At 52.6% G+C, this 13186-nt stretch overlaps 1 protein-coding gene across 3 annotated transcripts in view; it reads right to left on the bottom strand.

Moving 5' to 3' along the window:
- The window catches only part of PLCG2 (phospholipase C gamma 2), a 157505-nt gene that overhangs the window by 51302 nt on the left and 93017 nt on the right, over nucleotides 1-13186 (bottom strand). For all 3 annotated transcript variants that reach the window (XM_047834621.1, XM_047834622.1, XM_047834620.1), the window contains exons 11-19: nucleotides 12686-12804; nucleotides 10924-11009; nucleotides 9109-9229; nucleotides 8631-8799; nucleotides 5452-5556; nucleotides 4409-4498; nucleotides 3656-3831; nucleotides 2118-2318; nucleotides 1021-1140 (exon numbers count right to left, since the gene is read on the bottom strand). In XM_047834621.1, the coding sequence (XP_047690577.1) occupies nucleotides 1021-1140; nucleotides 2118-2318; nucleotides 3656-3831; nucleotides 4409-4498; nucleotides 5452-5556; nucleotides 8631-8799; nucleotides 9109-9229; nucleotides 10924-11009; nucleotides 12686-12804 (1187 nt within the window). The remainder of the gene's footprint in view (nucleotides 1-1020; nucleotides 1141-2117; nucleotides 2319-3655; nucleotides 3832-4408; nucleotides 4499-5451; nucleotides 5557-8630; nucleotides 8800-9108; nucleotides 9230-10923; nucleotides 11010-12685; nucleotides 12805-13186) is intronic.

The following is a 13186-nucleotide window of genomic DNA, read 5'->3' on the forward strand; positions in this document are numbered from 1 at the left end:
GGAATGGAAGGAGCAGGAACAGCCTGGCCACACCAGGGCCCCTCCGTGCAGCTGGAAACCAGCGTCGCCCCGTGGCAACAGCTACCACTGCCTCCCGCTTTTCACACGAAGGAACCTAAATCTTCAAGTGAAATTTCTCAGTATTTCACGTAACCGTGTAGGCGGGGAAAAACATCCATAGGCCCAGTTTGGGCCACGAGCCTCTTGCTTCAGACCTCACAGCGAAAACAGCAGGCTGTGGACACGGAGGGGCCCAAGTCTGAAATTCTGCCTCAGCCCAGGACTAGTCTGTGTGGCTCTAGACAGGTTGCTCGACCTCTCTGGGCCTCCCGTTTTCTTATTTGAAGTCAGGGACCTACCCCTCATGGGCTACAGCGAAAGACTCAATCAGAGGAAGTGTTCATGGCAGCCCAGTGTCTGGAACGTTAGTTAGGCCCTACGCTGAGAATACACCGTGGCAGGGGAGATGGAAGGACGGTATGAAATGGGTCTGAAGCCCTCCCAACGCTGTCACTGGTGGAAACTGGAGGAATCTGACGTCTTGGGGTGGAATTCAAGCAGAGAACCACCGTCCTATGGATGCTTGGTCCCTAAGGCCTTTCCGCCGGCAGCGCTGGGTGGCCAGTGCAGATGGGAGGAAATCCTGTCTACACCATCACCGAGCTGAGCCTGCCAGGGCTGTCTGGGTTCAAATCCCAGCTCCACCACCCTTCCTGCCTGCGCGTTTCTGCAAGTTACTTATTCACCTCTCTGTGCCTCGGCGTCCTCCCGTGAAAAATAACGACCCAAGTCCTCAAACGGCCGGAAGATGAAGTGAGTTAACGTAACACGTGCTACTCTCAAGAACACAGACCTGTGCCAGCACGCCGCAAGCTCCTGTGAGCACAGGCCGCTTTTGCTGTCACTGCTGTCCTCCCCGCTGACCCTCTGGGAGCGGACGCGGAGGCAAACCGCCAGCCGCAGCACCCCCTTCGCTCTCCGCTCCTGTCCCTCCCGGAAGGCTGCAGCCCGCCCACTCACCTGAAGGTGATGGCGTAGGAGTCGGTACCCTCCCGCCTCCGGATCAGGAAGGCCCCGTCCCGGGGCACTCTCATCAGCATGTCCTCTGCTTCCCCGCGGCTCAGGCCACCATAGTACCACCTGTGGCACAGGAAGGGGACCGAGTGAGAGGGCCACGCACAGCGGAGGACGCAATGAGCTGTGAGGAGGCCTGGGATACGGCCCCAGAAAACACGGTGGAAATGACACAGTGGGCCCCCCCGCCCCAAAACATCACTCAAAACAGCAATTTTTTCAAAGACCACCAACATGTAGCTTGGGTAAAACATTCATAACGTAGGTCTGCTTGGAGCATGAGAGAATAAAGGAACTGTACCCCCTCGCCCCCCACCCCCATCGACCTGACTCAGTGTGCCAGCATCATTCACAGCAGAGAATCTCAGAAAATTGGAGGCAGAGAACACAGGGAATTGAGTTTTCAAAAGGTCTGTTTGGTTGGTTGGTCTTTGGATGCTTTTAAACATAAGAAAAAGCCAGTTTGAATAGGCAATCTATATGAATATAGACCAAAGAAAGCAAGCTGCTGTAAGTTACAAGGCTTCTCAGAAATGTACATTTTAGCAGCCTTCTGCTTAAAAATATTTTTCTGGTTTTCAAAATTGGTTAACCCTTCAGAAAGCAGAACTCCTATTCATTTTACTAGATTAAAAAAAAAAATGAAGGGAAAATCTTTACAGTTACTTTTTTCTTGTTCACTTTCACAATGAACGGGAATGAGCTTTGACAAGCAAAAAGATTATCACCGGGCCAAAATTCACCTCTGAAAATCCAAGTCCAAGAGCTCAGGACTGTGAAGATAGTGGTATGGAGGCAGGGAAAGAGGCGGAGGGACGGAGAGAACAGGGCAAAAGTAAGGTAGAGTGGGGGTCTGCAACTGTGGCCCTCCCGGGGAGATCCCGGGCACCCTGGTGAGGGGCCTCGTGGGAATTTGGGCCCCGGCACACCCACGAGCCTGGCTAATCTGATTCGCGAACATAACCCGCAAGGGTGTCTGCACCCACTAAACCTGTGGGTGGACGCCTGAGCTCTGCTGTCCCGACAGCATTGAGCACACGTACGGCTTTGACTCGTGGGGGTTGGGGTTGGGCACGGGGTCGGTGAGTCGGAGCTCGAACTCGGCACAGCGCAGGTGCGTCTCACGGTAGTGCTGGATGAGGTCATAGATGCTGGTGAACGTGATGTTGTCAGTCAGGAAGTACTTCATGGTCCCGCCCTCCATGACGGAGCGGATCCGGCAGTGCTGGACCCGGCCGGACCGCCTGCAAGGAGAAGGACAACTTCAGGGCCGAGGCCAGACCGACTGGCCGTTCCGGCACCCCGGGCGGCAATGAACACGGGGGGTGGAGGGGGTAGGGCCAGAACTGCGGCCAGGGACACTGAGGGGCAGACCCTGCACGTGGCCACTCAGGTCTCCCTGTGCTCTTAGGACATGCTTGGGCTTCAGCGCAGACTGGTCTTTTAGCCTGGATTCCAGAACATTCTACCTACTTCCTCTACCACTTTTACCTATAAGACTCCCACTCTGGAGCCAGATGGCCTAGGTATAAACCCTGATGCTGCCACTTATGTGCTAAGTGACCTTGAACAAGAGCCTTGTCCTCTCTGGGCCTCCACATTCTCCTCCTTATATGCTCAGTCCTCACTGAGCCATCCCGAGGACTGAACAAGGTCACGCACAAAATGTGCCTGGAATGCCGCCTGGTGTGCAGGTGTTAGCTATCGCTATTGTCAGTACATTGTAATCATCTGTCCCCTTTGGGTCTCCGTTTACACAGTCCTTCTTTCAGGAAGTCTTCCCTGATTGCTCCCATGCCCAACATTACATCAGGTCCCTCTTGTACAGACTGTGGTAACATCTTGCCTTTTTCTCATTGCAGTTATCACAGTTATAGACCATCGATTCCTTTTTCATCGTGCATCTCCCCAACCAGACTCTAATCTCCATCAGGACAGGGACCCCCCCCCCCACCGCCTCGTCTGTCTGATGGCTGCACCTAGCATGAAGCAAGCACTCCAGTGATTGAGTTAATGAATGAATGTAGTGAGTGAGTGAGTGAGTGAGAAAGCTCATGACGGCACCATAAACTGCCTTTCAGGTCTCTATTTTAGGGACAAGGCAACGGAGACTCCAGGAGGCTGAGTGATGTGCTTAAAGCCACCTGCTTTAGGACCGGGACTGGGGTGGGCGGGGGTGGCTTGAGTGAGACCACATCGTCTTAAGTGTCTTAAAATGTTGACGATATTTTGTTCATTGCGGATTTTTCATTACTTCAGATTTTTAAAAAACATTGCATTGAAATACTACTAATCTTTTTAAAAAGATTTTATTCTTAAATCATCTCTACGCCCGATGTGGGGCTCGAACTCACAACCCTGGGATCAAGAGTCACATTCTCCACTGACTGAGCCAACCGGGTGCCCCGAAATACCACTAATCTTGATTGCTAAGTTTTTTGGGCCTCACCTGTGTTGGCCCACCCCTGCCCTGCACAGCTCCCTAAGACACGTCTGGGCTTCCAGGCCCTGCCTGAGCTCGCACAGCTCCCCACCTGTCCCCCATCTGGCCAGCTGCGAGGGGAAGGCGGTATGCCCCTACCAGAAGGACAGGGTGTAGTCGTTGGGGAAGGTCTTGCTCTCCCGCACCAAGAAGGTCCCATCTTTGCCCCCCGTCTCGGCACAGTATTCCTGCAGCAGCTTCTCCGCATTTGTTCTCTTCTCCACCTTCTTGTGGAACCACTCCTCCCCAAAATGCAGCTCCGTGGGGGGTATATCCTGGGCCACAAAGGGAGGAGGAGTTTCTGAAAATCTGGACCCGAAAGACCCCCGGCATGGCCAGACTGGCCCCTCTGCACATGCTGACTCAGGGGACTGGCGGGCAGACAGGCTGGCATCAGCTTGCCCACCACCCAAGAGGTCTGGGGGAATGGCTCTCATTGCCTTCCCTCTCTTGTCACCACTGGTGGTGGCTGCCTGGAGTCCTGAGACATGGGCTAAGGGGACCCCAGTACAGGGTTCAACTCTATTGCACAAGAAATCTGAAAGCCATAATGCCCTGGGAGCACCAAGGAGGGCCAGCAGCCCAAGGACAGAGGGCAGGGAAGCTAGGAACCAGGCTGGGGGTGGGGCTGGACAGAACATCCCAATATCCTCCTGCCAAGAACACAGACAGGCCAATCAGGCCCTTCTGAGAGCAGGAAAAACCCTTGAGCCTCATTGGTTGAGAACCTGGGCCAGCCAGCCAATCAGAGAAGAGCCAGGCAGCCTTGGTACCCAAAGAGGAAGCTGGTTAGGCTGAGGATGTCCAGGCCTGTGGGCCAGGGGAGAAGACCAGTTAGGGGGTCTCCCCTACCTGGGGCAGCTCTTCCTCTGCAGTCTGCTCAATGTCATCGCTGAACGACAGCTTGGCATCAGCGATGGCACAGTAGTGCCGGGTCCATTTCTAGAAAAGAAAACCAGCATTAGCTCTTGCCCTCATTCTTGGCCCCATCCACTCTGGGGCCCAGAGCCCCTGCCCTGGGATGCGCCGTTCCCACTTTCATAGACATTTGTGGTGGTTTCATGGAATTCGATCCCCTTCGAGACATTTCTTTTAAAACATCTATTGATGTTGGGGTTCCTTTGGCATTTTCAGGACTTTTTTATTCAGTGCGTGGTAAGTACAACTTGGCATCAGATTTCTAGTTCGTATTTAATTTGAAGGCTATTATGAATGATGGGATTGTTTTTTGGGTTTCATGACTGTTTTTTTCCATTACACCCACTTTTTACGACTTTCAGGATTTCTCAGCCAGTATGTCTAGAGGCTCTTCCACATCTGTGACTTAATTCTTTATTTTAATGTTAACAATTTTTAATATTTCTAGAATGTGAGAAGAGACATATCAAAACATACTCAAGTGCATTCGCATGTTAGGTTATGGGATGTGGGAAGTAGCCTTAACACTCAAAATGCATTACTCTCACCAAAATAAGGTTTCCAGTGGGAGTGTCCCAGACGGAAGGATACTAAGGAGTTAGGACAAGTAAATGCACTGTGGCATCCTGAACTGAACCCTGGACCACAGAAAGGACGTCAGTGGACAAACTGGTAAAATTGGAATAAGGTCCGTGAGTTAATTAGTATTGTACCAATGTCCATTTCCTGCTTCCAATAATTATCCTCTAAGTTATGGAGAATGTTAGTATTTGGGGAAGCTAAGTGAAGAGTATGTAAAACATCCTTGTATATGTGTGTATGTAAATACACAGTATGTTAGGTGGAATATAAAATTATTTTGAAGTAAACCATTAAAAAAATTGGTCAAAATGCAAATAAGACAGGAATACTCTCAGAGTTCTCTAGTAGACCTCAGATGCACTCAAGGCTCTGAGAAGGAGTGCAAGGACACCCACCTGGTCAATGGAATCCCACATGTACAGTTCACCCTGTTGCTTGTGCTCATCTTTCTTATCTTCCACGTTGACATCCACATCGCCTCGGGGGCCCAGCTTCTTATGCTGAGGGGAAAAAATACACATAGCCTATCTGCCTCGAGACCCAGGTTTGGAATCTCTGAGCCAATAAGCGTTCATTCACGTCAGCCGGCCAGGAAGCATCTATCTGCAGCATGCGCCTCAGGGCCTTTGCACTGCCTGGTCTCTCTGCCTGGCTCGTCTCTCACTTTAGCTCGGTGCTCAGTGTCACCTCCTCAGGCGCGCTTTCCTGGACCGTGTGGTCTACACAGAGCCTCCGCTCTCCTTCCCCTCCCTGTCACCATCTGACCACTGGGAATTATTTTCCATACTCTTGGCCCTTTGTGTATCTTTATGCCTACCTTTGTCTTCTGTCTTTCCTGCTAAAATACAAGTCCCATGAGGGCGGGACTTGGTTTTGAATCTCCTGTGGTAGCTCAGCAGGTACTAAGTGCTGGATAGACATTCAGTAGATCAGCGATACCACGTGCACCCCCCACCTTCTCCGGCACACAGAGGGAAGGCAGCAACAGCCAGTCCAGGGCCCGGGCTGTGCAGGGCAGAGGAGTGCACACTGGAGATGCAGATTTAAGACCTAAGTGCACACAGCACTCCTGCTGCTTTATCAGCTGTGTGACCCTGGGCAGGTGGCTGCACTTCTCTGAGCCAGCGCTCTCTGAAGACAGTGACTACAACCACCTTCATCCAGGTAAGTACTGATGCCCACCCAGGCAGGTACTTGGAAATCCCAGATTCCGGAGGAAGCTCAGGGCTGGGAACCAGACAGGGGCTTGAATTCAGAGCCTTACTAGCTGCGTCACCTCGGCTGCGTGACAACCTGTCTCGGTCTCAGTAACGTCCCCTGTGAAATGGGGATAATGACAGCCCCTGCTGGGTCCTGTAAGCCAGTGGGTGCGAAAGACACTTCCAAAAAGGTGAAACTTTTCAAAGTACCATAATCTCAGCTAAGCCACCTTTTCAACCTCAGTGTCCCCATCTGGAAAGTGACCCTGGGGCCTGGGATCGCAGGGCTGTAGGAGACTGAAGAGTATTTCATGCAATGCCTCGCCCAGTGAGTGACATACCAGGAACGCCTCACAAATGCTATTCCTCCCTCTTTCCTGAAACAGAAAGGAGTGAGCCACCAAGTGCCACGGGCAGGCAATGTGTGCTCTGAAAGGGGCCTTCAGGGCTCCACATCAGAAAACAAGAGCCAGGAAATCCCTGGGGACACACAGAGGGTGGTCCCAAGAAAGTGAAGCTATGTAGAAATGCAGACTCGCAGACGGAGGCCTGAGAAGCCGTGGACCCTTCCCAGCCGAGCTCCCTTGGCCTCTAGTCCTGCCTTCCCTATGCTGGAAGCTTCCTTAAGTATCGTGCCCCAGGTCTTAGCCAGATCCTCTCAGATGTTGCTGCTTTTACACCGAGGGCACGGACATCCCTTCCTCTGCACGAACCTCGGCGAAAGCCCCCTCACACTGTTTGGTACCCCTCTGTTAACGCTTCGGTCTTCCCACTAGACCGCGACCTCCTGGCACACAGGCGTTGTTCCCAGTACATCTTGGTGGTCCAGCGACGATCTAGGAAATGTGCCACGTGTTTATGGAGGTTACTCCCACAACCTGAGGGCACAGCCCTCTCTCCGCCTGGTGAACACCTGTCCATCCTTCCATACGAACCTGCTGCTTGTCAACAAAATCCATCCCCCTCCTTCTGCCAAGGGCCACCCAGGTAGAGACCTCACATCCAGCATCCTTGGCAGGAGGTGTGGACAGGTGACTAAATTCTCACACAGAGGACAGAACAGGCCGGACATACCTAACGGACATTCTGCTTGTTTGGCAGGAGTCGCGGACCCTGGACACGCTCACACTGCCCCTTCTATGAGCTGGAGCTCAGGTAGGCCAACAACCCAGCACCAACCACACACAAGGACAGCACCCCAGGGCATAGCCTTCACCATTTCTGTGCCAGGGACCTCCTTCGAAGCCCGGGAAAGACTCTGAATCCCTTTCTCAGAATAGACATTTATAATACGTACAGTTATAAGAGACACTATACTGAAATAGTTAAGATACTGAATATTTGTAATATAAATAGATGTACTTCTTTATTAATATCTTAAGATCTAGAGTCAAATCTATTAACTACCACAATTTCAAAGTAGTGACGAGCACAGCATTATTTTCAGATATTTGCGACAACAGTAAACACGATACGAAAACATCTGTGATTTCTGCTGGTGACAAAGCCCCAAGTGGCTTGTTGGCAATATTCGTAATGAAAGGAAACCTTCAGTTTTATTTACAGGTTAATAAAAATAAAGAGGCAACATTTTTCCCCGAAGTTCACATGCTACCCCAACCCTAATTCTAACTGCAGATTCGCTGGGGGTCGATAGAATCCCAGCTGAAAACCAGTTTTCCCTGGGAGACTGGAGAACGAAAAGAGAATGCTGGGTCCCTGGAAAGCCTTCTGGGCCAGAGCTCAACCTTTAGAACACTCTCCCTCAGCTTAGGAAGAAATGGTCTCTCCCGTGTTTTAAGCCACCGTGTATCTGGTTTCTTTGTCTGAGGAATACAGATCCCCAAACATCACCCCTCTCCCCGGCACCCCTGCACTCTCAGACAAGGCTGGTCCCTCCTCTCTCCCCACAGACTTGGCAAACCACCCTCTTCATCCCGTTAGCGCACGCAGCCTTTTGGGGCCACTGTCGACCTCCAGTCCATCTCACATGCTGGAATGGGAGCTCCCGAAGTCAAGAAGGGAGTCTGGGTCACTGGAACACCCCCGGCACAGAGACCTGACTCCGCCACGGGCGCGGTGGAGGTCTGCCCCAAGAATGAATGAACCACAGTTAACACTTACGTGGCACCTGCTATGGCCCAGGGGCCAGTCCTAAGGACTGTGCGCACATTTTCTCACAGGATGCTCACCGCCAACGTGGTAGGTTCTCTTACGAACCTCCCGAGACTGGTGAGGACACAGTGGCATCGAGAGGTTAAATGGCTTTGTCCACTGTCACTCACAGAGACAGTAAGGGGAGCTGGTGGGACCAGGAGCCTGTGTTCTGAGCCACAGGCTCTCCTGAATGCACGACAGCACCCGAGGTCACCTGCCTTGATGATGATCTTCTCCCGCAGCTGGCTGGGCGAGGGCAGCTGGTCAGCACTGGCCTCCGTGGGCTTCGTCAACAGCAGGTCGCCAAACACCTCCTTGAACACCCTGGCCATGTGGCGCTGCTGCTCCACACAGCAGTGCTCTTCGATGGACAGGATCACCGGGAAGCTGCGGGAGGCAGGAGCCAGCTCAGCTCAACAGGCTGGCAGGGAGCGGGGGAGCAGCAGAGGTCACTGGAGTCCCAGCCCTACCCTCCTCCAGGCTCTAGAACCAGGGAGGGACTTGCACTTTGGGCCTGCAGGGGGCGCCAACACCCAGTTGAAGACATTGGCAGCCACCAGCCAGGATGGAGACCGGGCTGGCGGATGTGTATCTGTGCGTGTGTCTGGTGTGGGAGGGGGGGGGGGGGGGGGCAGGAAGGGGCGTCTGTCCACCTGTCCCTTAAAGATGAACCACCGGCAAATCAAGCCCACAAACCTTGAGGTGACAAAGGCATGGTCTTTGATGGCCTGCACGACGTCATCAAACTTGATCTTGGTGGTCCGCGTCCAGCCGTGGTAGATGATGGGCTTCCCATCGGGCCCGTCCCAGCAGTCCACTGAGGGAAGAGACATGCAGCCTCAACACCTGCCCGTCACTCTCCGCCTCGAGAGTCCACTGACGGCAGGCACACTGCGGTGGGGGGCAGCTGTGAGGTTGGCCGCGGCCCCCACGTGGCTCAGATCCTATGACACGGGGGGCCACACCCAAAAATTCCCTTCAGGGACCGACAACATGAGGACCCATGTTACCTGTGTGCATGCATTACCCGTGCAGTTACAGGAAGATCTGGGTTGCTCGATTAAGGGTCTCTTTGTAGGGGGTTCGGGGTGGTTCAGTTGGTTAAGCACCTGACCCTTGATTTAGGCCAGGTCATGATCTCACGGTACATGAGTTCGAGCCCTGCATCAGGCTCTGCACTGACAGGGCAGACCCTGCTTGGGATTCTCTCTCTACCCGCCTCCCCCCCACCCCCACCCCTCCCCAGTAACGCTGTATGTTTGTTTTTCTCTCAAAATAAAGTTAAATAAACTTAAAAAAAATAAATCAAGGTCCCTTTGTAATGCGACACATTTGTCCAAAAGAAACTAGTTTAAACGTTTCTTTTTAAAGAAGATATTTATAACGTGGGATTTTTTTTTCTTATTTCACTTGGCTTGCTTTTTCTGCTAGTGGAAGTAATAGTGAACAAGGAGACATTTATTTTTTTTAAGTCTGGTAAAACATCCCAACAGAAAAGGTGAACAGCCCCTCTATTTTCAACCCCCAGAGGAAGGAGGAGCTGACAGTTTTTTTACATTTGCTTTTTCCTGGAAGGCAGGGTGGTATACACTTAGGCAACTGTCTACAGGAACAACTGCCGTTAAAGTCTGATGCCACGGTGAGTGTTTGTGACAAAATCGGAGCCTAAGTCAGTTCTCTGTGCCCTTTCTCAGCCCAATGCACCTGCGGGCCAGTGGTGGTACAGTCAGGCCAGGGGGGTGAGGGCTGAGAAAGGAGAAGCGGCTGGACGTCTCTGAGGGCCTGGATCACCTATGTCGGGGTGCCTGTGAGCAGCTATGAAAAGAACATCCAGGGTGGTACCCATGGCTGGGCCAGCTGCGAAACACAGAGGGCTCTAGCCTTCCTCCAAAAGCAGCTCAGAAGAGGGGGCGGGGCACCTGGGTGGCTCAGTCAGTTGAGCGTTCAACTTGGGCTCAGGTCATGATCTCATGGTTCGTGGGTTCAAGCCCCGCGTCGGGCTCCGTGCTGACAGCTCAGAGCCTGGAGCCTGCTTCCGATTCACTGTCTCCCTCTCTCTCTGCCCTTCCCCCACTCATGCTCGCTCGCTCTCTCTCTTTCTCTCAAAAATAATTGTTATAAAAATGAATTAAAATAAATAAACAATAATTTAAAACAGCCCAGACGGAAGCTGGAGGAGGAGAGGAGCATTAACAAAGCTTAGGTCCTGGCCTCCCCCAGCCCTGCCGCTGCATCAGATGCCCAAATCTGTTGCCCAAGGGTTTCTGACTCCAACCCAGCCAGGCTCAACACCACCCCTTGCCCTGGGGGGGAACCCTCTGGGGAAAGGTCCCTCCCTGGCTGTTGGAGGCCACATCCCCCACCCAGATGCTATGAGCACCTGGGCTCTCCCTTGGCCTGCCCCACTCATCCCCACGACTCAGGCTTTTCGGACAAGAAAGGCGACGAGCAGCCCCACGGCAGGCTGCAGTTCAGCAGCAGCGTCACCTGCACCAGGAAAAGGGCACTCACGCTCGATGCAGCGACAGCCCATGCGCAGGCAGCGGATGTATGCCTCCGTGGACGACTCACTCCGCAGCTGGTCACCGGTGAGGTACCTGAGGGACGGGAGGCGGCGGCCGGGTGGGGGCAGGCCCGCACCTCGGGGAGTCCTGGGAAACTTCTCAGCCCAGGTGCCCAACATCCTCAACTCTGTCTAGAAAGATCGGCGGTCGGGATCCGGGCCGGACACATGCAATTGTGTGGCCACACCAGTCACGAGCCTTAGACTCAGGCAACAATCGCAGGATGTGGATAGCAGTCACCTTGGCAATCCAAGGGAAGGGGCGAGGCTGTGTGTTCTTTGGAGAAGCACTCGGTCAAAGTGTATCAGGAATGAAATGCACATATGGCCATCGATTCATACCCGCCCCCGCTATGGTGTCCACTAGGCCCTCAGTCCAATGCTGGGCCACTGTTTTCGTTTCAGGGCTCGAGGCCAAGCACAGATCTTCAACAACCACTGCTAGAACTCAATAGACTTTGAATTATGTCCACCAAAACTGACATAAAAATGCCTATTTTGGGGTGCCTGGGTGGCTCAGTTGGTTAAGTGTCCAACTCCAGCTCAGGGTATGATCTCGTGGTTTGTGGGTTCATGCCCCATGTTGGGCTCTGTGCTGACAGCTCAGAACCTGGAGCCTGCTTTGGATTCTGTGTCTCCCTCTCTGTCTCTGCCCCTCCCCCACCCATTCTCTCTCTCTCTCTCTCTCTCTCTCTCTCTCTCTCTCTCTCAAAAACAAACATTTAAAAAAATTTTAATAAAAAGAAGCAGAATTTTATGCACTCTCCTTCTCACCACATCCACGCCCCACCCTTTTAAGAGTTCACGTTCCTTAACTATCCTCTGGATTTGGTAGAATTCACCACTCTAAGCCAATGGACATGGTGGGAAAGAGAGAACCATGCAATCATTTTGCCCCTGAAAAAGACTTTACCTGCCCAAAATGCCTTCTCTCTGACTCCTGTCTGCCACGACCCTTGAAAAGGTACCAACCTGTAGCTCTCATGATGCCCAGGCCCCAAGACTTTCACCTTCTCACCTTACAAGGCAGATTAAATATTGGAACTTTGGTGCAACATCCATTTCTTTCTTCCAGTCTACCCTCTCTTGCAATCAGGATAATGTTGCAAACATTGGAACGTGTTGCTCTCTGGCAGATGCCACTCAAACACAACTGCTGTCCTGCTCTCTTACCATTCACCCTCCTGGATTCTAGAGTCTCGTCTTAACAAACCTCGCTCCGTTCCTCATGCCCCTGGACCTTTGAACATGCTGTTCGTCCTTGCCTCACCACCTCTTCGTCTCTCACCAACTCCTGTTCATCCTTAAATCAAAGGAGGCCTTTTCCCCCTCCAAGGGCATGAGGAGAGGGCTCCCTCTTTCTTCACTGCTGTATCCCCAGTGCCCAGCACAGGGTACAGACCCAGTCAGGACCAGTTCAATAACTAATTCAGTTGCTCTGCTGTGGCTACTAGGAGATGTCCAAACCGTGAAAACCAGCTTTGCCAGCCTGCTTCTTAGGGCCACAGAGAAAACACGATTATTGCAAATATCAACTGGGAAAGGGGGTGTGTGTTCCCATGTCCCTTCCAGAAGCTTGTGTATATTCCAGTCTGAGCAATGTGGCCCTGCACCCTGCCCGCTCCCACGCACTTCCAAGAGCAGGGCACCGGCACCCCACCATGCTGCCTTTGGCTGCCGGGCCCATCACAGGCTCACCAAGAAACTCACGTGTTATGTGAGGAGGAGATCCAGTAATGGGACAAGGGGTTGTTCATGTCCTGTATGTCCACGACGTCGTATTTCTCGTCCCAGATGCTGTTCTCCCGCGAAAACAGGTACGTGAGGAACTAGGAGAGTCAGAGAGACAAGATCATCACCCTGATGAGGGGGACCGATGGTGCCTGGATCTTTCCCGTCTATGCCAACAACGGAGAAACGGTGGCTGTGATACATCAACTCAGAGAAGATGGTCTCCAGGCCTCAGGTACCCAAGTTTTGTTTGGTTTTCTTTGTTTCTTTATTAACTTTGAGAGGGAGAGAGGAAAAGACAGAGAGCAGAGGAGGGGCAGAGAGGGAGAGAGAGAAGCCCAAGCAGGCTTTGTGCTGTCAGTGCAGAGCCTGACCTGGGGCTCAAACTCACGAACGAGTTCATGACCTGAGCCAAAATCAAGAGTCGGGGCACTTAACTGACTGAGTCACCCAGGCGCCCCTACCCAAGTTTGTAACACA

The sequence above is a fragment of the Prionailurus viverrinus genome, chromosome E2 (genome assembly GCF_022837055.1).
Source record: "Prionailurus viverrinus isolate Anna chromosome E2, UM_Priviv_1.0, whole genome shotgun sequence".
NCBI lineage: Eukaryota > Metazoa > Chordata > Mammalia > Carnivora > Felidae > Prionailurus > Prionailurus viverrinus.